Source organism: Mobula hypostoma, chromosome 5, assembly GCF_963921235.1.
Source record: "Mobula hypostoma chromosome 5, sMobHyp1.1, whole genome shotgun sequence".
Lineage (NCBI taxonomy): Eukaryota > Metazoa > Chordata > Chondrichthyes > Myliobatiformes > Myliobatidae > Mobula > Mobula hypostoma.
In genome coordinates, this window is record NC_086101.1 from 83,844,538 (window position 1) to 83,872,111 (window position 27,574).

A 27,574-nucleotide genomic window follows, 5' to 3' on the forward strand; every position below is an offset into this window, starting at 1 on the left:
TAATGTCAGTGATAACACTATAATGCTTTGAGGCATCTGTGATAGGTAAATCAGGTTTCAGTACCATATAGGAGAGCAAGGAACATTGCTGTTGAATAAACCAGCATGGACCTGAAGTTAAAAACGCAAACACGAGAAAATCTGCAGTACAAAATGCTGGTGGAACACAGCAGGCCAGGCAGCACCTATAGGAAGAAGTACAGTCGATGTTTCGGGTTGAGTCCTGACAAAGGGTCTCGACCCGAAACGTCGACTTTACTTCTTCCTATAGATGCTGCCTGGCCTGCTGCGTTCCACCAGCATTTTGTGTGTGTTGCATGGACCTGAAGTGTGACTTTCGCATTCAGCACCAGCACAGCCTTTGTCAATTGAAGGGAAAAAGTGTCTGAAGATCAAGACTTGTCAATTAATTTTCTCCTAGGCCTGATCTGTTCATCAAAGGCGCGATATAAATTTGGATTGATTCTTTATTCATTCTCTCTGAACCTCAGCATAGTGTAAATAGTCAATCAAGGAAGAATACACAATTATTTGACTAAAATCATCATTAATTTGCAGATAAATTGAACTTTTGTTATGAATAGGTGGATGTCTCATATTTCTTAATTATGCAATTTTTTCACCCTTCACTTTCATTCACCATGTCAGAAGTTGCACAAATTCTGCTTGATGGAATTGACTTATAAATAATTGATTGTTTTCTCATTTTCTACTAATTTTTCAATGACAATAAATTATAAGTTATTAAGTAATAGTCCTCTGATATTCTACTGTTCTTTACTAAGATCAAGCGAAGATTTGTACGGTTCAATATTGCATATGCTACTTAACTATAGCAAAATTTACAGTCATGGATTTAGGCCAGAAATGAACAAACAATAGAACTTGGTACATGTGTCTCATCTGTGCTTTATTTTAGGCACGTTCATAAATAACATTTGGGGTCAATGTCTATTAACTACAACCCCTATATGTATCAGCACATGATTTTCTGCTCGTGTATATTAGAAAACTGCATGCTGACAACTTCAAAGTCAGAAAATCTCAGCCATGTGATCTTTTCAGAACTTTTCCTGTCAATTCCCCTTCATTTTGTGCTTTTGCTTCTGTGCTTGGCTTTGCTTCTCCAAAAGCGTGAGCACCTTCAAAATGCAATGGAGCTGTTATTTCTGTATCCTTCTTCATTTTTTTGCTGCTGAGTTCATCTCCCCTTTTGTTTATCTTGCTGTGCTTTCCATCTCTTCAATTTTTTTTATTTGATCATTCATCATTCTACCATGACTTTACAAAATGGTTGACAATTTCATTTAGTATTCCTGAGGAACTGTTAACTACTTTTTTTAATCTAGCAAGCTTGGTACCTGCTGATATCCATGGAAAAAACAGCACAGCTGTGTATCTGGCCGACTGCTGACCCAGAACCTGTAATGACAATATCCCACGGTTTTTGCCAGGTGGGAGTGCCAGTGTCTGCAAGTCATTGCATTCTGTGCACCTGGCCCATCAGTTTAAACTGCCTGTGGAGAGCCCTGGCACAACATTATGCTTGTGATATCAGTTAAAGTTTGACATACTGTGACTGGGATGCTTCCAGCAACTATACTGTCAGTGGTGTTAGCCAGTCACACCTTCACGTGGCATTTTTGTGCCATTGAATCTGGCATCACAGATTCTGTTAGAAATTGAAGTCTCTGCATGCACTGGTTCTCTGCCAAAACAAGATATGTTGCTCTCTGTTGGTGGCTGAAGGGAATTGGGATACCAATGAACAGGTACTGAAGACCTCTGACGCAGTCAGACATACTCCCATTTGTCATCTTCCTTCTAAAATATCCATCTGGAGAATTTCCACTGGGAAATCCTTTGGTGGCATGATTGGAACTGAAGTATGAAAAAAAAATGTTGCCAAAACAATCAGCAAAGGCCCCTGAAAGGTTAAGTGAAGCATCATTTTTCCAGGTGGGAGTTCTTAATCTAATTAGCTTTCTACCCAGAAGTGCAAGCATAGGACTAATTCCACAGAGATCTGGTAGATGAAGAACTGCCAGATGTTCCCTTTGTTATACCTTGTAATCATTCCTGGAAACCCTAGGGACATCAAAGTGGTTATTCTATTCCTATTAGAATACTACTGGTTTCAGAACAGATTATAGGTGGAAGTAATATAGAAACATGAGAGTAAACAGAGCCATGTTAAAGACACCATTATGTCCTTGGTAATTAATGGGTATATCCTGAGTATAGCAGTGTGCTTGGAGTGCATGCTAGATCACACTGCTCTTAGTGTAGCTTGCATGAAATTATCCAAAATGGTTTAAAAGCCTGCAGAATTTCAAGCACAAAATTACATATACAGCATGTTGAGTTTCCACAAACTTTGCTTTGATTAGAAACACATTGCACAAGATGGCCTCGTCCAAAAAAACCGTCACACCCCTATAATGAATTAATCATGTTTCCGACATTTCCATTTTCTAACCCCTTGAAGAATCTCTGATATGTTTTTTTCTTTTCCAGGTGCTAATTCACCAATTGCAGTGTTTTAGAAGCATTTTAATATGTGTGTTGAAGTTATTATCTTTATATTAATATATTTGTAGTTGACCTTTATAACAAGCAAGCATTTGAATACTGGTTTTCAAATTCATCTTGATTTTTTTTAAGTATCAGTTTGTTCACAATTGGTAGACTGACCAAGAGATTCTGTATTTCTCAGATGTTTTATTCATACTTTTCTAAGTTATCAGTATTAAGTGAACTAAGCAATAATTTTAATGCAATTGTTTCCAAACAGTTTAGAATTTGATGATTCATAGAAGATTTTCACTGGCAATATTTAAAAGGTTTTGGTAGGAAAATTGAGTGAAAACACTTAAAAGAAACTACTGTACATCAGAGTCAGTGATTGAATCTAGTGTGAAAACTCTATTATGTTACACTGAAAGATGCAAACTTCACTAATATGTTGAATAAATATCATGGCTGGGATTACCGATCTGGCCTAGGAAATTTGCTATTAATTGTTCCTGGATGTGCATCATTAAAGTATAAATGGATGATGGCACAATAACTGTAATATTAAATCATTCGCAGCTTCAGATAAGAATCTATTTGAGGATGCTGACCTTAGTATGGTCACACTGATATGAATCAATTTTTGTTGAGATCTATACTACAGTCACAGAATTATGTGCAGAATAGGTTTGAACAAAGGACTTGAGAATGGAGTCTAATCTAGTAATATACAAAAAATCATACTTGTTCCAACGTTAAATTGTAATTCCATGTTTAAGGACATGATTAAAACTTTTGCCTTGCTGAGCATGAGATAAAACTTTTTGCATTTTCATATCATTCTGCATCAGCTTCTGCACTCACAAGCAGGGGTGATCTTTGGAATCAGAGCTGCAATTCATGTAATTTGTCCTGATTAATCTGGATTCTGAGGACATTCTGAGAGTCTACTGAGCAGATTAGTAATAGTGAACAAGTTAGACAAGGTAGACCTGCAAGAGGAGGATGGAGGAACCAAAAGTATGCACAAATCTTATTCTATGATGTTAAGGTTGGGACCTCAGCTTAGATCAGCAAGGCGTAGAAAGGTACAGATTCAGTACTCTAAATGGGAATTGTATAGTTGGGTTCTTCATGCTTTCCATAGACATAGTTGGCAAAAGGAGCTGTTTTTGTGCAGTTAGACTTCATGACTGAACTCTTTCCCATCTGCGAATCTCACTTTGCAAAACCCATAGGCTGTCCTATTTGTTGCAGGAGCTTTTTAGATCAGTACACAGCCTCTCTCCATCCCTCAATGAAATATTAACTCCAAGGCATAATATCAAGCATTTTCTCCCCTCCCCCACTTCCTGCCCGTTGAATGAATTTATTTTCAGCTCTATTGAATTTACCCAAATGTAAAAATATCTCACCTGAGCTCAGTAAATGGTGCTGATTTGTTACCTGTGGCAGCTTTCGAACTCATAAGCCACATTCTTGATTTATCTTTCTTTCCAGATAATGCTTCAAAAAGCTGATGGTTAAATGTTGTCAAGAACATTCAATAGGAATCACATGAACTAACCGGTAATTTTTGCGTGTTGACTAAATGACCAACTTGAGTCATTTAAACCCGAAATTGCCTGTGATGTGATTATGATTGTGATCCTTTGTTAGAATCATTTTATTCTAGAAATACGGTTTCCCTAACATTTGGATTACAGTCGTGATGCTGGTGGAGTATTAAGAAGCAGACGTGTGCCAAGCTCCACTCCCGTCTTTATTAATGGTACACATGACATCACATCCAGTGGACCAAGTTCAAAGACAAAGCCTTTGTTGTTCTCCTGTGCTACATCTACGCACACTTGTTCTTTATGTTCAGTCAGCAATGCTTTTGCTACATCAGCCAAAATTGATCAGATTTAGAGTCTAGCCCATTATTTCACAGAGATCGTTCTAACTCATACTCAGGAACCAAACTTGTAGGAGCATACTAGGAATTAACACCTAATAATCAACCATATAAACTTAGAAATACGCAACTTAAAAGGTCAGGGAAGACTCAAAGGAAATAGATCAAAATCATTTTATTAAGCAAAAAACAAGCTTGGGTGATGTAGATTTTAACTATCTTCCTTTATTCAGAAATGCACCCCGTGTAAAGTAAATAATCACACTAGCCTATTATACCTACTTATTGCTGCCAACAGCTAGAAGTCAGTGTATTTTCACAGTGAGTTTTTTTGATCACAGTATCTGGAAAGAACAGAGGTATAGAAATGGAAAATTAAACATTTCTTCATACACTGTAAATAATACTCAGCAGTACTGTGGCTATATGAGGTTGACCAAATCATGGATGTGAGTGCTCATTCTGGCGAAGTTGAAATCAGTTCCATTCCTTTTGATTTGCCAGTGCTTGTCTCAGTATTACCAGATAGGTGTCAGTTGCTGCAGATGTTTGCTTTTTGACCTGCTCAGCAATATCCTGTTTGGCTTTCACCAGGAACACTCGACTACAGACCTTATCACAGCCTTGACCAAAAAGCTGAGTTCCAGAGTTGAGATTTGGAAAACCCATCCTTGTCATCGGAAGAGGATTTTACTAAGTGTGGGATCAACAAGCCCTGGTAAAAATGATGTCAAGCAATGCAGAAAAATTCCAATGGCTGCAATCATACCTCACACTAAGGAAGTTGCTTGTGATTGTTGGAGGTAAATCATCCAGGGTACAATGATATTCAGCTACTTCATACATCAATTTCCTCCCAACATGATATCAAACATGGGGATATACAGTGATGATTGTGCAATGTACAATTCCATTTGTAGTTCCTTATAAAATGTAAGTACCTATATCCCTCAGTAAATGACATATAGCTTGCATACACCATGGGTTGCGAAGTGGCAAGCCACATTTTTCCTACAAATGAGCAAAAAAGTGACAATTCCCATCAAAAGAAATGGAAAATTATACACCTATCTTTTACACACAATGGTATTACTATTACTGAGCTTGCAACATCTGTGAGTCATCACTAAACAGATTTAGAGATGCCATTAAGCTGTCAACCACATATATACTCAGGCTATAAGAGCAGCTCAAAAGATGGGTATTCCGCAGCGAGTGACTCATTTCCTGTCACCCCATAGCCTTCCCACCATCCATAAAGAGCAAATCAATGGTTCAATTGTTCCATTTAATATGAGAATGTATACAATGTACAACCTGAAACTCTTGCTCTTCACAGACATCAGCAATATGTTGGATTTTTCTCCACTTCCTTCAATCAGCAGGAGATCAAGAATCAAGCAATACTCAAAGATCTCAGCACCATCCAGGGCAAATCAGATTGATACCCTTTCCACCACCCCAGCCATCCATTTTCATCACCATTGACATATAGTGGCTAAAGTATTTAATGTGGATAAACTAGTTACCAATACTACAAAGAAAAGCTAGAGGTTTGGGTGCTAGGAACATCGTCAAATGCATATTCTCCACTGAGTAGAATGCCGTTTTAACTCGGAAATATATCACTGTTCCTTTATCATTGCTTTGATGAAATCCTGGAACAACTTCTCAATAGTATTATGGAAACGTATTCACCAAAAATATTCCAGTACTTCAATAAAGAGGATCACTATCACCTACTCAAAGGCAATTAGGAATGTCAAGTCAAGTTGAATGAAGTTTATTGCCATTTTACTACATACATGTATATAATATATATAGAAATGAGATGTTTCTTCGAACCAAGGTGTAAAGCACACAACACACATAACACACGATAACTTATGAAGGGAAGGATAAAATGTACTGATGAATCACACATAAATAACAAACTAAAGTGCATTAATATTACTTTCAATACAATGCAGCCGGGAGTTCAGAAGCCTAATGGCCTGGAGGAAGAAACTGTTTCTCATCTTGACCATTCTTGTTTTTATGCATCGTAGTCTCCTGCTTAATGGTAGAAAGTCAAAGAGGCTGCTGGATGAATGGGTGGGATCCTTAATAATACTAAGGGCCCTGCGTATGCAGCACTTTGGATAAATGTCCTCAATGGATGGTAGGGTGACCCCTACGATCCTCTAAGCTGTTCTCACAGTCCTTTGTAGGAACTTCAGGTCTGATGCTCAACAGCTCCTATACTAGATAGAGATGCAACTTGTCAGGCCAGTCTCAACAGTGTTCCTGTAAAACGCAGTTAAAATGGGGAGTAGGAGCCTTGTTTGCCTAATGTGCAATAAATAATGCCCATCCTCAGATTCCCAAAATGGTTCTTGATTGAGTTACTAATCTCACTACTTCTACTACATCAATGAATGTGTTATCTTAATTATAGTCTATACCATATGCGGTTAAAGCATAAAAGTTCTGCAATTGTCTGTGTGGTTTATGTATCTAATATATCCAAACATCATAATTGTTTCATCATCCAATCACCAAGTGGTGTGGGATAATGCATCCAATTTATTCAGTTCATAGAAGTCCAAATAATTATGATGATGATCTTCTGAAGTGCAGGAAGAAATTTTGAGTGCATTTTTCTAGGCTCCAATATCATTGTATAAACATATATGGTTGATCTATCCAAATGATAAATCTGATGGTCAAAACTCACTTTGGCTGGTTTAATGGTGTACATGATTTCATTTGAGCCATATGGTTCAGTGGCGAAAAAATTCCCCCCCCCCACTTGATGTTCTACATACTGGATGGTTCCAAACTGATGTTTAAAACACCTGTGGACAGCTGTCCATTGGCTTCATTCTTTCACTGAATATTTTCATTGCTTACTGAGTACCTTGCCGCCAAAAGCAGAAGTTGTGTCACAAGCTCTAACATTAGAGTTTGCTGTATGTGCTATAATAAACATGGGGGTGGCAATCCAGTGGTTAGTTGAATCAGACTGTTTTGATGAGTCTGATCTGAATCATTTTGATTCTTGCACAGATTAAGAACAGCAGTATACATTTTTACCCTGTAGGAAAAGTAGTGTAATCACATTTGCGCCATTCACTTGAACTCTTGATGTGGACCAGCTGTAAATTCTGCACAAGACTCAATTAGCAGCTGCATTGTACACAGCATTGTGATTATATGTCCATAGATGACGTGTGGATCTAACTTAGCCCTCTACATTGAGATTTATTGGCTAACGAAGATAATGCATTAAGTATTACTTTACATTTACACTGAACCCTATTCTAATTAAACCTAATTTATCACTTCACTTTCTAATTGCTTGCTGTATCTTCTCAAAAGATTTCAGTGATTGGAGTATAATGTTTGATTTTTCTAAGCTCAATGTTTCTCTGACTCACTGCTTTTCTTGTGTGTTTTATTGTTATTATTATTGTGGTCTTTATCTTTTGTGCTTTCTTTTGTGCTGCATTGGACCTGGAGTAACAATTACTTAATTCTCCTTACACTTGTGTACAGGAAATGACTTTAAAAGATCTTAAAATATTTTGCATTTCTAGTCTTCCAACAGAAGTGGATAATTTCATATTGTCCACATCATATGCCACCAGGCACCTGCCAGCTGATATATATCATCAGCCTGAATTGTTTTGCAGCTTCCCAAGATCTTCCTCAATGCTTACTCTTTCTGCCATTCCTCCCAGCAATGAACTATTGGCAAATATATCATGATCAGTTCCCTTCCAAGGCATCAATATTGATTGCAATTTTCTGGTGAAAGCTCCAATACTTACATCTGTGTATGTCTACCATCTTCACAATAACACACTACCTCTTATTTTCAGTCCAGCAGTACATTAATAATCCAAAGGTTCAAAGGTTGAATTTAATATCAGAGAAATGTATACAATATACATCCTGAAATACATCCCCAAAAATGAACAACAGTTAAATGTGAGAACACCAAAGTCCACCCGCCAGTACCCCCCACCTGCTCATAAGCGGCAGCAATCAACGATCCCTCACCCCCCCACCCCACCAGCAAAAATAAAGCACATCGGAACCATCACCGAGCCCAAGCTTCTGCTAAGCAATAGCAAAGACACAGACCAAAGTTACCCCAAAGCCTTCGCATTTCATCTGACATTTGACAAACCATAGCTTCTCTCTCTCCCTGGCAAGGGAGAGGGAGATGTCCCCCATTTTCACAGCGAGCAGGAGACATAACAATCCATATTACTATTATCAATAATTCTGTGAGCCCAGTTTTGCGTAAGAATCTATCAAATCTATCATGTGATATTTTATCACTTTCTGAAAATCCACATATACCACATCCACTAGCTCCCCTTTATCCACCCTGCCAGTTTCGCCATCAAGAATACTTCAAAAACCTATGAGATATTATTTCCTTTTTATTAAACATTGACACCTCTTCATAATCATGTTATAATTTTGTACACTAACTAATGATAAGATGTTTTTTTTTTCTTCACTGATATTATACTGAAACCATAATAATTTGCATTTATCTCTCTTTAGTCTACTGAACATTTATTTTATTAGATGCCTACCAAATCAAGGAAGGAATTCTAGAATCTTGGAAGTTGTGGAAGATCAAAGCTAATGTATTCTTTGCCTCTGCAATCAGGTTGCAAAATGGTTTATGAGTTATTATTTGGTAGAGAACTATCATTTTGTTGTTTAGGATTAAAAATTACAAACACATTGTGATTTTAGTTGATATGAAATTTTGCATTTATTTTCAATATTTTTTTGCATTTGGGAAGATCTGACCACATAGTATGATGCATTAAGGAGTATATCGTATAATCCATGGTCTATTTGGACAAACACATGACCCGAGGGCATAGCAAGACTACCCCCTTGTGGTTTAACTTAGATGATCTGGGTGTCACATATGGCATTCAGCACACCTAGCCAAGTTTACTAGATTGAAAACCTGAGAGAGTCAAGGCCAGATAAATGTTGCTAACCAGGTTTATTTTAATAATAGCTCTTGATTTTATGGAAGGAAAATTATAATCAAGAATCCCTTCATTTAACTTCAACACATGAGTAAGAAAAATAATAAACTATGTCATATTATTTTACATTTTTTACCTAGCCCTTTGGTTCTGACCTACTCTGTGATTAAGGTTAGTCAGATTTTCTGTCTATACTTACTTCTGAAATGTAACAAAAAAAAAGAGAGAATTACTTTTTCCTCTTATTACTTTGAATCACAAAGATAAATTGGCCTACCTTCTGAGATTTCCGCTGTTGAGTGACATAACATCAAGTCTGTCTATCCAATTGAATTTTTAACCTAGATGTAGTCTATGTTGGACTCACATGAATATGACATCTAAGTTGTAATAGGTAGAGATTAACCTGAGGTGTGGCTCCAAGGACATTGTATAAGCAAATCTTCAGTGCTAGCTCATTTATTTTCATTATCCTGGGATGAATGATTGTGCCCCTTCCTTGTCAGATTTCATTACCAAAGGATCTCTGTTTTGTGCAGGAGATTTGGGTTTTGACCATGCATTTCTGAAGGATCGACAGCACCTCTCGAAGTCAGAATTGCAAGTAACTTTGAGGCCAATTTGGGAGTGCATACATTGGGATATACACAATATCTCTTTCCTTGTCTTACAACCATGGTACACTAATGTTGGAATGACTAGATGTTAACATTCATGGATGGTACTCAATACTTTGTCCATGGAATGATGAACAACTTGAGTTACCTTGCATGAAAAATCATCGTAATGACTATTCCATTCATCATGATTCAGATTGAATGTCTGGTTGATAATGGGAGGGTTTTTCATGTCTTAACTAGGCATCGCTATATACAGCATCTGCACTGCTATAGTAGCCTTGATATGTGATTGATTCGATTGAGTTTCTAGCTGTAGTTGATAAGCAATAAATATCGAAGATGTATAGGTACACTCTCTCTTGTAGGCTGTGACTATTGTTTTGCACAAGTATATTATTTGGATCTGATTTGCAAGTGGCAATAATAGTTCCATTTGAATTCTGCACAAAAGCTAAGTATATTGATGATGAAATAACAACTGATGTACAGGGACTTCAACATTAAAACTGCCCAATTAACTTTGTTAACAATGGCTCTCATTTCTTGATGGAGATTTTATACTTGAAAAAATCTGGGGTGAAATGTACAAATCTTTAAAAAGATAATTGTCAGTGAAAAAATGCCATGTAAAAACTAATTGGAAATTGGAATATTATATACAGGGCAATGAATTAAAAAAAGAATGAGATGATGATGAATTTGTGCAGCCTGGTAGCTGGCATTATCTGGAGTATCTTGTGTGGTCCAATGAACTGCCAATGTCATTCTTCATTAGGTGCCAAGAAAGGAGGCATTAATGGGCTGTATTGCAGCTTCATTTATTTTCAGCAGTTCTTAATTATACATCAGGGGTAGATTTACAAGTACATGCTGCTGACACACACCCTCACCTGCTGGCAGCACAAATCAGAAACTGAGTAATTCACAGACCACCATTTTCCATCCAATGGTTGGAAAGTCATTCAGATTTTTAATTTGCACTGCTGGTGGGCCAAGTTCCTCACTGGTGGCCTGTAGTCATAAAGTTACGCCCATTATTGACAGATACTGTTACAGGTCATGTAGCTGAGCAGAGCGGAGCAGATAAAACTGACAATACTTAACATTTTGATAATTACTATGATTCTGAACACAAAAGCATTGTGGAAGTGTTGCAAGTCTTTCCTTCAGAGAGTGCAATTAAATTCAACTAGAAAGCAATCTAACAAGCTGTCAGCTTTGGCTCAATGGTAGCAGTTTTGCCTCTGAGTCATGAGGTTGTGTTTTAAACCTCTACTCCAGAGAACTGAGCATGTAATGCTGGCTGACAGTTTAGTGGAGTTAATGAGGAAGTGCTGCACCATCTTTCTGATGCATTTTAAAATCAAGACACTGTCTAACTTCTCTCAGTTGGATGTAAAAGATCCCATGCTACCATTCAAACCAGAGTAAGAAGATAGTTCGGGCTGGTATTTGTGTCTCAACCGATGTGACAAAAGTAAACAGATTAAAAGGGTCATTTATTTTATTGTTATTTGTGAGGTACTGTTCTGCACGAAGTTGGCAGCTATTCTTTCCTAGGTTGCAAAATACATTGCTCTTCAAATATTGGCAGCAAAGTACTTTGGAATATCCCGAAGTTGTGAAGGATGCAATGAAATTTACTTTTTTCTCTTTCATATTGAATTACATCCACAAAAAAAGTTTAAACTTGATTTCTTCTCAAAGATTTCGTGTTCTGGAAGAGTTCTGACTGATTTACATAACTGAAATTAGTTTGAATAGTCAGATGGTTTACTTTCAATCATTTTAATAGTAAGGTGCATGTTTTGTTCAAATCCACCAAAGGTGAAGCACTATTACTGGTATGAAAACACAACTGTTACAATTAGCATCAATGAACTTTGACCTGCTCCCAAGATCTTAGTAGAATAAACCACATTGTACAGACTAATTGATTCCATGCATCAGCAGCAATTGTAGGTAGAAACCAGAAAGCAGGATGTTTATTAATGAAGGTTCATTAATCAAGATTGACAATTGTTAACAAAGACAAACATGGAAGCTATAATGTGATTCAAAATAGATATTAAGTATTAGAGGGGCTAATAATGTAAAAATAATTACCCAACCAATGGCACTGAGGTGGTGTGGAAGCCAACAGAAATGGGAAACAATCCAACATGTTAACCGGCAGCATTGAAGATTCTGCAGGTAATTAATTATTATCTAATTTGAACCATAATACAACAGGATATAGCAGTTGGTTACCAATGCTTTTTTACCCTTAGGCACATCTCATTAGGGTCATAAGTACAGCATCTATGTTGAAGGTCAGTAGGTATATTTAAGATCACTTTGACACAGGATTTTTTTCCACAGAGGATCTCTCTCACCCTCTTCACTGCCTCCAGCATCTCCTGATGATCTGAACACCATGAACACCAAACAATGGACAATGCAAATTGGTAAGCATGTATTTGCTGTTAATTTAATGTCCACTGAAAATAGGCACTTTTACAAACTCTACACAGTACAGAGTGTAGAAAAGCTTGCAGAAGTTACCTTCTGCCTCAAACCAATTAATCAGACATATTCAAAGACTGTTCAACTACATTTTCTCATTTCCCACATCACATTAAATAAACTGGCACTGTCATATGTATCTATGTTGAAAAAGAATTGCATCACATTTAATTGTGCAATCTCTCAAATGGCTTTGATTATACTACAGTAACAAGATTCTTCATTAATCTTAGTGCTGATATTGTTCTTTGAGAATATTACAGCAGATTCAAAGCAATTCTTCATAAAGAACATTAAAACGATTAAAAGATGTGTATGAATTATATTAAAACTTTTCTAACTGTAAAAGGTATGTCCCTGGAGTTTTTTCTCAACATGATCTTTCTTTTCACATGAACATGCACTTGTAAGAGTTGGTTCTATTACCACCAGACATAGGAAGCAAGCATTTCCCATTTATGCAGATGCTTTTAATTTGGGAGTGGAATGCAATTTACGTAGATCAAAAGTATCCATGTACACAATCCAGTGTTGCTTAATTCCATGCTTTTCTGGGATAAAGTTGAACCACATCAGTAGGTATGGGTATGGCACCCACATTACTGGAGCACTCCCAAAAAATAGTATCCCAGAAACATTTGGGGCAGATATGCACCTGAGCTTATGAAATTGGAGAGTTGTTATAAATACAATGTTGTCTCACATAGTCTATTTTTAACTTAAAGGTGATATGAAACCATTAGACCTGAGATGATCAGTTGAACTTTCTGGATAAAGGTGGTGGATAAAGTAGGTCAACGATGATTATTAGCTGCTCCGCTGCTCAAGAGCGTGTTTCTCATACTATTTTCTGGTTAGTGAAGAATTTAACGTGTATGCTATTTCACTGATGCCATTGTGTTTTATGTTCACTTATTCTGAGTCACTTTTGGGTTCATTCCAATACCCTTTCGTTCTGTAATCAATTTCTTATCAAGTAACATAACTCACTCTTTAAGCTTCCCATGACTTATCAGGTCAAATAATCAAATTATAAATGAAAAGCCTATCTAATATGACATTGGAACTTAAAATTGTTGCACTACTTTATGTTCATCAACTGATTTTCTATGAATCCTGCCATGATTGCCAGGTTGTCTGCCATGACCATAACAGAATTTCACTTTTGCCAGTTGCAATGCTATTTACTACATGCACAGTATATTGGCCCAGCAAAATAACTTGTCTGTATTTAAACTTTAGTTTTGTTCCTCCCAAATTCTTGTGATTGGGGCATGAAGAATGGTTAGTAATAACAGTGAGGCTGAGGAATAATGTCCCCTCATAATTTCGGTAGTTTTCTCAGCTCAAAATTCTTTGCTGCAATGGAACTATTGGAAATCAAGTTTTGAGATTGTCCAGGCCAACTTCAGTTCAATTGACAAAGGGAATGAAGGAGAGACGCTCCCTCATTGTGGAATGCTCCACAGCCAATCAGACAATCAGCGATATTCATATCCACCAATGAAGGCTTGTAATACAATTGGAGTCTGTGTTAGTAAATTTCTCATCACATAACTTAAAGAAAGTGGTAGATGACACAGTCTGAAAAAGTGATGATTCCACACTAAGAACAATTGAATACGCAGACACACAACTTTTTGGCTTTAATGGAGGTGGTGAATATTCTTTGTATTCCTGGGAGCCAACAATTTGGCTACTCAGTTATCCACCAGCTCTTCATCTGAAACAAAGTGGAGGATACCCAGTGGTGATTCAACATGGGTAATTATAGGACATAAATCAAAGTAAACCATTGGTTTGTACGTGACATAAGACAATTAATCTAAGCATGTTGGCTACTGGTATCGATGACTGGGAAGCTCTGGGTATTCAACTTGAATCCAAACCAGGGCACTGAGGGGATGCTAAGGGAAGACCTGATTGGAGTTTATGAAATGATGGGAGGCACAGATAGACTAATTAGCCCGTATCTTTATCCCAGGGCTGAAATGTCTATTATCAGAGGTGAAAGGGGTTAAGTTCAAAGGTGATGTGTGTGGGCAAGTATTTTTTTACACCAAGTGGTGGGTCCCTGGAATACACTGCCAGGGGTGGCAGTGGCAGAAGGTGTAATTGAGCTACTTAAGAGGTCACACCAACGTGCAGCGAATGGAGGGATATCGACCGTGTGCAGGTATAAGGTATTAACAACTCAGCAACATTAGCTTTAATTTTTGTGTGTGCCACGATAGCACAGTGATTGGTGTGACACTATTACAGCTTTGGGCATTGGGGTTTGAAACTCAATCCTGGTGTCCTCTGTAAGGAGACTGTACATCCTCCCTTTAGGATGCATGGGATTTCCGCAAGTGCTCTAACTTCCTCCCACATAGTGGGAGGTTAATTGGTCTTAGTAAATTGTCCGGTGATTAGGTGATAGTTATATCGGGGTTGTCAGGGTTGCTGGGGCAGCATTGCTCTAAGAGCCAAAAAGGCCTACTCTACACTGTATCACTAAGTTTTAAACCAGCACAACACTGGGCCGAAAGGCTTGATCCTGAGCTGTACTGTTCTGTGTTCTATGACACTTGAAGATGGAAGGAAATCAGTTTTATTAGGATACACCAATGCTGTGCTTTCACAGGTCATTTGTCAGCAGAAAGACCCTCTCTAGGTCAGTGAATAAGGCTCCCTAGTAAGTTCCAATAAGTGGGTTATGCTGCATAATGGACAGGGTCTAGCAGTCACAATTTTGTGGAGTAAGGAAGGGATCTCTATACCTCTGGCTGCAAAGAGCTTCCTTAAAAAAAAGGCCAGGTATTTTGAAATGGATACTCTTAATAGTCAAGGAATGTTGAGTGTCTTCCTTTCCTTTATCACACCAAAGAGGTTTTCATCAAAATGTCTGTCCCTCAATTTCAGGTTAAATTATATTTTCGGGTTTAATTATATGCGCTGTACCTGTTTTGGAGATAAAATAAACACTAAAAATTTCAGTTCAACAATCTCTGCTCAATGTTAACAGAAGTTTCACTTGCTGCTAGCTTTATGGTGTGAAGTTTTTGCTTTCAAGTGGTTTAGCTATAAGGCAGCTTGAATGGCCTAGGTTTCCTGATTGTAATTGCTGTGATGTTGTCAGTATTTACTATCATATACATTAGAAAAACCAGCACTAACTCTTGCAGTACAAAAAGTGTGGATTTGAACATGAAACTCTAGAAGTTGGTGTTCCTCTGCAGTGTGTATTGATTTTCAGCATCTTCTCCCTGTGTCAATGAGCTGATTAAAACTTCAGAGTCCCACTATCCTTTTTCACTGTAAAATCCTTGAAAATTTTATGGATTGCTGCATGGTGTATGTGATTTCTTAGAATTATACCAAGCCATAATTACAGATCAGCAACAAACTGTCACTAAGCATCTAATTTTATACATAGGCACAGTAATTTTCCTGGGTATATATCAACATGTAATGGATTTGACAATATTATTTACTTTTAAAATATATTATAATATTTCACCATCTGCTATGCAAAGTTTAAAAGTTGAATAAAAGTATATATTTTTCCTTCCTGGTTGATGATCTATTAGAAACATTTGATTGCATTGGGTGCTTAGCCACATTGATGACATCACAGTTACTGGATACCAAACAACACACATCAAAGTTGCTGGTGAACGCAGCAGGCCAGGCAGCATCTGTAGGAAGAGGTGCAGTCGACGTTTCAGGCCGAGACCCTTCGTCAGGACTAACTGAAGGAAGAGTGAGTAAGGGATTTGAAAGTTGGAGGGGGAGGGGGAGATCCAAAATGATAGGAGAAGACAGGAGGGGGAGGGATAGAGCCAAGAGCTGGACAGGTGATAGGCAAAAGGGGATACGAGAGGATCGTGGGACAGGAGGTCTGGGAAGAAAGACAAGGGGGGGTGGGGGACCCAGAGGATGGGCAAGAGGTATAATCAGAGGGACAGAGGAAGAAAAATACCTCTTGTCCATCCTCTGGGTCCCCTCCCCCTTGTCTTTCTTCCTGGACCTCCTGTCCCACAATCCTCTCGTATCCCCTTTTGCCTATCACCTGTCCAGCTCTTGGCTCTATCCCTCCCCCTCCTGTCTTCTCCTATCATTTTGGATCTCCCCCTCCCCCTCCAACTTTCAAATCCCTTACTCACTCTTCCTTCAGTTAGTCCTGACGAAGGGTCTGGGCCTGAAACGTCGACTGCACCTCTTCCTACAGATGCTGCCTGGCCTGCTGCGTTCACCAGCAACTTTGATGTGTGTTGCTTGAATTTCCAGCATCTGCAGAATTCCTGTTGTTTACTGGATACCAAAGTTCCTTTTGAACTGATGCCTGTCAGCAACTAATGTGGAGAAAGAGGAAGTTCATGTGCTGAAACTGACAAGCTCATTATTGTGAGGAGCTTTCTTCAAATTCAGCAACTTGGCCCCTTACCACCGACAATAAAATTCATTCTTAAATCTGAATCCCTTTTTTGAGGACCCATTTATAAAGTCTGTAATTGCTGAGGAGAGGAGTGAAGGTGGGTGTAAGCACCTGCAATCATCAACTTGAAAACAAAGGAATGTATCCCTGATCGGTAGAAGTAAAAATGTGGAATAATTTTGAAAACATGTTTATGCAATGCAACAACGTAATGTGTTTAGCAAAACCCACCAGATTTGAAAATTCAGGAAACATATTTTAAAATCTTTTCCTGACACTCAACTTAAAGTTATAATTATTGCTCCCACTTCTCAATCTCCTTTTAACACATTCTCTTCCCTCATTCTCATGAACCACCCCCTCCCCACTCCCTCAACCAGTATTTTACTGAGGAAATGAATCAATTCTCAGCTCCCTTGCTTCAGGCACACAATGGTAATGCAGTTAATTCATGACACATGAAAGGGGGTCTGAGTAATTCTACAAAAAAATTGAGCAATTGTACACCAGCTACATGATAAAATAGTGAGTGGCAATTATGGTAATGTAAAAAAAATGGACAGGAAAGGTAAAAGCTGAGTTGTCTTTTTGGTTGTTTTGCATAGTAGATAGATCTAAATCTTCACCTAGCTGATATCTCAATAATAACCTTGCATATCGCTGACATTTTTCCCCATGTGGTAAAGGACTATTAAAAGAAATGGGTGATGAAATAATTAAAATGTTGTTTAAATGAATTCAGCCTTCAAGGTCTTTTAACCTGTACTCTCCCCACCTACATTATGGGTTGGACAATAATGTCAAACTGCTTTACCTGAGAAGGAAATTATAAAAGTCCAGATATTGCTAGGTAAACTGCACGATAAAATCAGCTTGATGGCTTTCCAAGATTGTCAGGAAATACAATTAAATGCATAGGCAGTGTTTCAGTGCTTATACATCTTTTAAGCTATGGCCTATACTTTCACATGCAGTTAATTTTAATTTGTTTTATATTTTCCGGAGTAGTTGAAACAATTTCAAAAGCAGTACTGCTCAATATAATTTTCTTTTTGTTAAAAGTGTAAAAATAAACCTTTCATTTCAATTTGAAAAATTGCTCCATTTGACTAAGGGATTCGAGTTCAGTTTATGCTAATCAAGTTAAATTGATTTTCACTTACCGACCTTTTATATGAGATGATCTATGATAAACAAAAAACTGTCAGCAACTTATCCCGTATTAACTTATTTATACTTAAAATGGAAATGATACTTAAAATTACAATCATAATGTGATTGTAATCATGAATATTTACAAATTTTCAATACAATATAAATCTATAAAAAGAATACTAAGAATGTAATAAATCTAATTTTAGAACTGACTTGGATCTCCAAATTTGGTCTTTCTATTCCCATCCTCCCTCTAAACCTACTTTAGTTCATGGGTTTATTTTGATTTGACTACTTATCCACATCAAGGGAAGGTGGGAAAGTAGCATTTGAAGAATGCAATTTGCGTACAGTCATGACATAGCCTTTTCCATTACAAAACTTAGATTAGGGAATTAAATGCAGCATCTCCAAGTTTGCGGATGACACGAAGCTGGGCGGCAATGTTAGCTGTGAGGAGGATGCTAAGAGGATGCATGACTTGGATAGGTTAGGTGAGTGGGCAAATTCATGGCAGATGCAATTTAATGTGGATAAATGTGAGGTTATCCACTTTGGTGGCAAAAACAGGAAAACAGATTATTATCTGAATGGTGGCCGATTAGGAAAAGGGGAGGTGCAACGAGACCTGGGTGTCATTATACACCAGTCATTGAAAGTGGGCATGCAGGTACAACAGGCGGTGAAAAAGGCGAATGGTACGCGGGCATTTATAGCAAGAGGATTCGAGTACAGGAGCAGGGAGGTACTACTGCAGTTGTACGAGGCCTTGGTGAGACCACACCTGGAGTATTGTATGCAGTTTTGGTCCCGTAATCTGAGGAAAGACATTTTTGCCATAGGGGGAGTACAAAGAAGGTTCACTAGATTGATTCCTGGGATGGCAGGACTTTCATATGAGGAAAGTCTGGATCGACTAGGCTTATTCTCATTGGAATTTAGAAGATTGAGGGGGGATCTTATTGAAACGTATAAAATCCTAAAGGGATTGGACATGCTAGATGCAGGAAGATTGTTCCCGATGTTGGGGAAGTCCAGAACGAGGGGTCACAGTTTGAGGATAAAGGGGAAGCCATTTAGGACCGAGATTAGGAAAAACTTCTTCACACAGAGAGTGGTGAATCTGTGGAATTCTCTGCCACAGGAAACAGTTGAGGCCAGTTCAGTGGCTATACTTAAGAGGGAGTTAGATATGGCCCTTGTGGCTAAAGGGATCAGAGGGTATGGAGGGAAGGCTGGTACAGGGTTCTGAGTTGGATGATCAGCCATGATCATACTGAATGGCGATGCAGGCTCGAAGGGCTGAATGGCCTACGCCTGCACCTATTTTCTGTGTTTCTATGTTTCTAAATGCCTGTATTCAAGTTTATAATGGAAATTCCCTTTACATGCTTGCTATGCAGTGTCACCAGTGACAGAAGCTGTTGTTACATTGAATCCAGGTTATAAAGGTAATTTCTATCACACGTACAGACCTAGTACTGAGGATCTTAGGTATATGAAGTATTATTGGCAAATTTTGCAACTATTTAAAACATCAACCAGAATCTCCATAGAAATAGTGGAGGAGAACTTCCATTGCTCTGAAATAATTGGCTACTTCACCCCGTTCCACTTTGCTTCTTCCAATAAGGTCCTGGATGCATTCTTCTGCTGGAAGCCTAGCTCTCAACAATTTAGTTTCACACAGTAGCGTAGGATTTATCTTTGCCAGCCATTTACAACAGGTTTAGCTTCACCATTGGACTCGCTATTAACGCTGCCATTGCTGTTAAATGAGTGTTTTACACAAATAAAGACACAATAATTTAAATAAAATAGAGTTTCACTTATCATTCTTCTAACAGCCACTTTTTTGAAGAAATTACTGCCCAATTATCATTGGCATATAACTTGCAGGACCAGGAGATCCAAAACACTTGACCACCGCTAGACTACAATAAGGAATGCTTATCATTCCATGCCTAGGCTGCATTTTGGGAAATCTGATAACTGGTTGTCCTCCTCCTACCTGCATAGAGGCAGAAACTAAAGAGCAAGGCTCTAGAGATAAGAACAACAAAGTGGTGGTCTTCGCAGGCAGAGGAGCAGCTATGGGATTTGTTCAATGACATCTGAGGATCTGGATGAATAAACCACAGCTGTCATGGACTTTATAAAAACAATCATAGGTGAGAGTCTAACTCAACCAGAAGTACTAGATGAACCATGAGTTCTATAAACTGCTCAGGCCAAATCAGAGGCATTCAGGTCTCGCGACCAAGTAAGATACAAGGGGTCCAGGTATGGTCCCTGGAAAGCGATCTCATGGGTGAAGTTGTAAACCTGAACTAAACCTGAATCACTGAAGGATGCTTGACAGCTGTAGAAGGGCTTGAATACAGATAACTCTTACGAAGTGAAACTAAGCCACATAGATATCAACAGGTCTTCACTTCTAGATGAGCTTAATGTCTTCCATGCTTGCTTTGACCATCGAAGTCAGTGGGACTAGATGAGAGTATGAGTTCAGCACGGACTAGAAGGGCTGAGGTGGCCTGTTTCCGTGCTGCAATTGTTATATGGTTAAAACATGAAGGGAACTTCACAAACTCTGAAGATCCTGTCTCTGAGGCCAGCTTGAGAGTATACTTCAGGAGGGTGAACACAGGAAAGCATCCAGTTCAGATGGATGGGTGAGTACCTGGGTGAGTATTAAAGATCTGTGCTGAACAACTGGCTGGAATGTTCACCGATATCTTTTACTTTAGCTGTTTGAGGTGCCTTCCTGCTTCAAACAGGTTTCAGTTATACTGGTGCCTAAGAAGAACGTGGCAATCTGCCACAATGGTTATCAACTCGTAGCACTTAGATCCATTGTATGAAGTACTCTGAGAGGTTGGTGATGAAACATATCAACTCCTGCCTGAGTAGCAACATGGATTCACTTTAATTTGCCAATGGACACAACAGGTCCACAGCAGATATCATTTCATTGGCTCTTTACTCAACCTTGGAGCATCTAGACAGCAGAGATGCATCCAACAGGATGCTCTTTATTGGCCGCAGCTAGGCATTCAATACTATCAAAGCTAATCAATAAGTTTCATGACCTTGGACTCAATACCTCTTTATACAATTGGATCCTTTATTTCCTTACTTGCAGACCCCCAGTCAGTTCAGATTGGTAACAGCATCTTCTCCACAGTCTCCATCAGCACAGGTGCACCACAAGGCTGTGTGCTTAGCCCCCTGCTCTACTTGCTTTATACTGTGAGGCTATGCACATATCCAATGCCATACTTAAGTTTGCTGACGACACCACTGTCATTGGACAAATCAAAGCTAGAGACAAATCAGCATATAGGAGGGAGACTGGTTCCCTCCTATATCTGGCAGAGTGGTTCCACAACACCAACCTCTCACCTGTCAGCAAGATCCAAGGAGCTGAAGAGGAAACTGGAGGTCCATGAGCTCGTACTCATTAGGAGATCGGGGTGAGGAGGGTCAGCAAGTTTAAATTCCTCGGTGCTATCATTTCAGAGGATCTGTACTGAGCTCAGCACATAAGTGTAATTACATAGAAAGCACAGTATGGCCTCTACTTCCTTAAAAGTTTCCAAAGATACGGCATGAGATCTAAAACTTCGACAAACTTCTATAGATGTGTGGTGCAGAGGATATTGACTGGTTGCATCATGGCCTGGAATGGAAACACCAATCCCCTTGAATGGTAGTGATATTCTTAAACTGTCGCCATCATTCTTGTGAAGGTATTTCCACATAGCTGTTGATTTTGGTATCCTTGTTTTAAATGCAATGTTGATAAAGGACCAATTATACCTTTTCCAGCTATAATAAGGTACAGCTCAGACAGCAAAACTACAGGAGGTGGTGTAACTTTTGCCATTTCTGATGGTAGTGATTGTGGGTTTGGGAATCACTGTTGGAATGCTCTAGGAAAGTAACTGTAGTATATTTTATGGATGGTATCCACTATGGTGGAAGGAATGAGTACTGTATCTTGAGTGACTGATGGGGGTTGGCATCATAAACACAAGAGATTCTGCAGATGCTGGAGATCCAGAGCAACACACACAAAATGCCGGAGGAACTCAGCAGTCTCTTCCACCTATCATCTCTGAGCTTCTTACTTCAACCCCTCCCTCACACACCTGGTTTCACCTACAGTATTACCTTCTAGCTTGTAGTCTTTCCCTTCCCCACCTCCAAACTTCTTATCCTGGCATTTTTCCCTTTCGTTTCCAGTCCTGATAAAGGGTCTCATCCGAAAAATTTTGATAGATGCTGCCTGACCTGTTTGAGTACATCCAGCAATATGTGTGTGTGTGTGTGTGTGTTGATGGGGTTGCCAGTCAAATGGGCTTCTTACTGTAGTTGCATACATCCAAGCAAGTGGAGAAATCAATCACGCTCATGACTTATGCCTTGGAATGTCAGGAAGTGAATCATTCACCAATGGATTCCCAGCCTCTGACCTATTTCTGCATTTTATGTGGCTTGTCCAGATGAGTTTCTGGTCAGTAATGATCGCAGGATATTGATTGTGCAGGCTTTATGATGATAATGCTATTAAATGTTAGGGTTTATCATCTCTTTTGTTGGAGATGGTACTTTTCTGGAGCCATGTTACTTGCGACTTCTCATTGCATAAGTAAATATTGTTTCAGACTTGTTAAATGCAGGTAAAGTCTGGTTTTTGTTTATTTAAAAATTGGGAATAGAAATGGGCAATGTGCACCCATCAGTCAATATCCTTAATTCTGGTGTGATGAAAGGAAGTTAAGTGATGAAGCAACTGGAGATGATTATGCTTAACACAGTGCCTTGAGAGGCTCTTGCAGTGATGTGCTGGTGCTGGAATGATTGGCATCTGGCAGTCAAAGCCATTTTCCTTTGTGTGAAGAATGATTCCAACCACCGTGTTTCCTATGATGTCCATTGGCCTGAGTGCCTTAAGGGCACATTATAATCAATGTCACTCTCACCACACCTCCAAAACTTGGGTATAAGTTTAGACCAATAACTGGAGCTATGAAGCCCCAGTGACAGCTGAACTGGGCATTGGTGAGTAGGTTATTGAGAGTAAGTGCTGTTTGATAACATTGGTCAAGAGATGGGAAGCCATTGAAAATAAATGCTACCCCGTGCTTCCCATGAAGTCCATAGTAGCAGCTGGCAGCACAGTTCTGAACAGCCAAATCTGTGTAGATCCTGGTGGCATCAGGTTGGAAAAGGCAGCACATTAGTTTAAAGCTGATGATTGATCAATAGAAGCTGCTGCCTGACCTGCTGAATAATTGAATCATGTTTGCTTCTTGTCATAAATGGAGAGCAAGTAGTGTTTAATGTTTGCTTTTGTCATACATTGAGAGACAAAAATTCCAATTAAAATAAGACTAACACCACTCATTCAAAATGAGGTCTGAATCATTTCTACAACTGCAGGAGTATGATGATCCTCCTTGATATCTAATACTTTTTTGCCCGAGTGCTGCTGTTGGTCTTAACTCCCTTTGGGACAATTCATCCTTTGTTCTATAGTGTAAATTATACAATAGTGAATTGGCAGGATAAATTAAAATTATGCCTTTATATCCAATACCACTACCAATGCACTATTATGTATTTCTGTTTACACATTCAGGTACCTACTTATCCATGAGATTCATTTCTCTTGATAGTAAAGGTAATTCAAGACTGTGTTCATATCTGACACCATTATTAAAAACATTTGATAGAGATTTCATCTCACTTGTCTTTCCCACTTCGGCCTTTATGTCATTTATATTTTCTCTTCTCTGGATCTCAGTTAGCAAATGATACAAGCTGAATGCATGTACAGCATGTCAGAACAAAGGTCATTATTGAGTTATATGACCTCAATTCTTACTTTATATTCATAAACATTTTTCATTATCTGCTGGTTCCATACTTCACCCTCAGAACACTTAATCCCACTGTCTCATTGAACCTGCACTTATCTGGTCCGTGTCTCAACAGTGCACAATAGAGCCTTATCTGATATAACACCATCTCAAAAGAGTCCTAGTGGTTTCCAACAGTTTTGGCTACAATTCAGCTGCCAGCTGTTTCTGGTTTGGATTGCTCATCTTTGTTTTTTTTTGCCTGCTGTTTATATCTGGCTTTGCACGTTCATTTGTTATGATATTTGACTGTAACTCCAGTCAGATATTAGAATTCCCAAAATCACCAATGAAACCACCAACTCTCTTTAAACCTCCACAACATGAGAAAGGTGATAGTTCCGCGCACATTTTTGGGGATTCATTGAAGGTGTAGATCCAAGCCTTTGGGACTAATTTGACCCCATTTACAGCCAAATAATCAAATAACAATCAAGTTAGCAGCGAGCACAGATGAGAAGAAATGTCCTATGTCTGCTCAGTCTACAAATTATGTTTAAGTAGTATTAATTCAAAGTGATTTCTTTTGACTGTATCAAAATTCAAAGTATATTTATTATCAAAGTATGTATACATTATACAACCTTGAGATTCACCTCCTTACAGGCAGCCGCAAAGCAAGAAACCCAGTGGAAAAAAATCCAACAAACCCCCAAGGTGCAGAGGGAGAGAAAAAAAAATCATGTAAGCAACAAAAAAAGTTAACATCATTCAGAGCAAAAGTGAATCCATAGACATGAAGCCCAAAGCAGGCCCATAGCCATAGCCTTGGTTCATCACTCAGCAGTGCAAAATGATGTGGAACCTGCAGCCATGAAGCCAGGAGTAGCCAGAGTAGGCCCACAGTCTCAGGCTCAGTCTATTATACATATTTATTATCGCTTTCTGATTATTGAGAATCATTTTTGCTTTATCATTTCTGATTAAAGTAGCAAAGTCCTTGGAAAGAAATTATGCAACTGAAACTAGATGCTTACCCTGAGAAAATACTCTAAAACTGCTGATGTTAACAGGATCCATTTTAGTTAGTGCATTTGGAATGTATGTCATAGATGTTAATGTAATAAAGCATTCCTTTTTTGTGTGAAATGTTCCACCGGTGAATGCCATATGTTGAATCAAAAACTTTAAGCTGCACAGCTGAATTCAGATCTTCGCAGCAGGATTATTAGCTGAATATGGGAGGGTCAATGTCAATCTCCCAATCTGAAGATAGAGATCTATATTCCAAGTTAATAACTGTAGCAAATTATTGCTTTTAGTAAGGAATGAAAATTAAAAATAAGAATCTTGTAGAAGCCTGCAAATGTTAGCAACTTTGTATTCTTCTTAGTGGAGGATTTGAGAAAAGTAATTTTTTGTGTGAATGTGAAACAAGCTGCTAGTGGAAGTGGTAGATGCTGGCTCAATTGTAAAATTTAGGAGAAGTTTGGATAGCTATATGGATAAAATGGGCATGGAAGACAAAGGTAGATGGGAGTAGGCATAAATCTCGGTCAGAATGGACTTGATGGTCCAAAGAGCCTGTTTCTATGCTTTAGTGCTCTATACTGTAAGACTCCATGAATAAGGCTCTAGTTCAGGCGTTCCCAACCTGAGGTCCACGGACTCCTTGGTTAATGGCAAGGCTCCGTGACATCAAAAAGGTTGGGAACCCCTGCTCTAGGTGTAGATCCTGTCTATTTCATCATTTCTTGAGTTATAATGCAAAAAAAAAGAGCAAGGAAATTCTCCTGAACTCTAACCCTTTAACCAATTCAGTAAAAATTCAATAAACCAGTATCCTTGGGACTTTGATAGCAGTGGACTTGTAGATCTTCTTTAATATTAGATGCTACTCTCATTAATACTCACACGCACTTTTATTTTAGTGTGAAGTCCTGAAGAAGGATCTCGGCCTGAAACGTTGTCTGTTCGTTTATTTCCACACATGCTGCCTGACCTGTTGAGTTCCGCCAGCATTTTGTATGTGTTGCTCTGGATTTTCAGCATCTGCGAAGCACTCGTGCTTATAATTTGATTTTACTTTTGTTTACAATAGCAGTGCAAACAAGTATTCCGAACCTCAACTCCAGATGCAAACCCACACACCATTTCTGACCCCTGGTGTCTGAGATCCCAGCCCTAACTTCCTTCATACCCTAGCCCACTGTCCAGACGACTGCCATGGCCATAGCGATACTCCCTACCTCTGGTCCTGCCCATACGCTCTGCTTGCATTTGGACCTCTGGCTCACATTCTGGATTAACGAGTGGGCCAGATGTTATATTATCAGGATTCCCTAACAATCAGATGCTGGATTATTGTAGTTACATTTTGTATCAGCAATATAATCAAATTATTTACCTTTGTGCTTTTTTCTGCAATTTTGCTGTACATATTTTGGTTTTGGCATCTTCATTAGAGCATATTTTAATTGATTATGCTTTGACTATGAAAGGCACACCTAAATGAGAATTATTTTCTTCTTGAAGGGCATCGTAAAAATATGCTTTCTGATTGTTTTTTTGGAAACTGGTATCCGCATTGGTTTTCAGGGACCAGAGCAGTAGTTCCCAACCTTTTTTATCCAATGGTCCAATACCATTAAGCAAAACTGTTCCCCATGTTTGGAAACCCCTAGACTAGAGTATAGAAACCCTCTAAGAAAAGCATAATAATTCGACAGGAATAACACACAAAATGCTGGGAGGAACTCTGCTGGCCAGGCAGCATCTATGGAAAGAAACAAAGTACTGAGATCCTTCATCAGGACTGGCAGGAATACTTTCTACATTTAATCTTCCTTCAATGTATTTTAAAAGATGCATTTAACTTATAACTAAACTTTAGTAACAAAAGCATTAATGATCAGATGAAACCTACCTCCTGTAGTTTTAAGAACCAGAAAAGACTCGACTTTTTTACTTCTTGCAAAGGGAATTAGTACTATTGAAGTAATCCTATATGTTACAATAAATAATAAATAAAGAAATGTATTTTAAGGCTTACTTTTGTAAATGTGTAACGAGAACTCTCAAGGTATCATGGTTCGGTTTAGGAAGTTTCTTCACCAGTCTTGCAATACACTGAACACGTTGGTTGTAATCCTGATTTTCTGTTGGATGAAAATGACTACCGTTAGGGCGCTATAGATTAATACTATTATCTTTCCTCAGCTGGTTCCTTGTGACACATTTATTGCATTCTGATACATAGGCGGCAGTGACAGCTGAGTAAAGAAACTACAATAAGAGAGAAGCTGAATGCATTTTTACTCCTTTAACTAAACCATTGTTCACTTAATACAAGAGATTCATGACAGTGATGGAAGGCAGGCATGACCCAGATTGCAATCTGAGTTTTCCACAGCTCTGTTTCTGAATCTTTAAATCAAAACAGTAAGTCTATTGTAATACAAAGACATAAAAGAAGAATCTGAAATGTAGAGGTTTGGTGCTTTTGGTCAGCTCAAATTAACTCATTTTAATTGATTTTATCAGATACAAGATATAATAAGACGTTAACCTGTTGTTCATTGTTCAGAATC

General features: G+C 38.5%; 1 protein-coding gene across 2 annotated transcripts in view; it reads right to left on the reverse strand.

The window, feature by feature from the left end:
- The window catches only part of arhgap15 (Rho GTPase activating protein 15), a 731,418-nt gene that overhangs the window by 21,563 nt on the left and 682,281 nt on the right, over positions 1–27,574 (reverse strand). The window contains exon 14 of one of the 2 annotated variants that reach the window (XM_063048621.1): positions 27,037–27,142. The exons of the other annotated variant lie outside the window; for it this stretch is intronic. Coding sequence (XP_062904691.1) covers positions 27,037–27,142 — 106 coding nt within the window. The remainder of the gene's footprint in view (positions 1–27,036; positions 27,143–27,574) is intronic. 2 annotated transcript variants of the gene reach the window in all.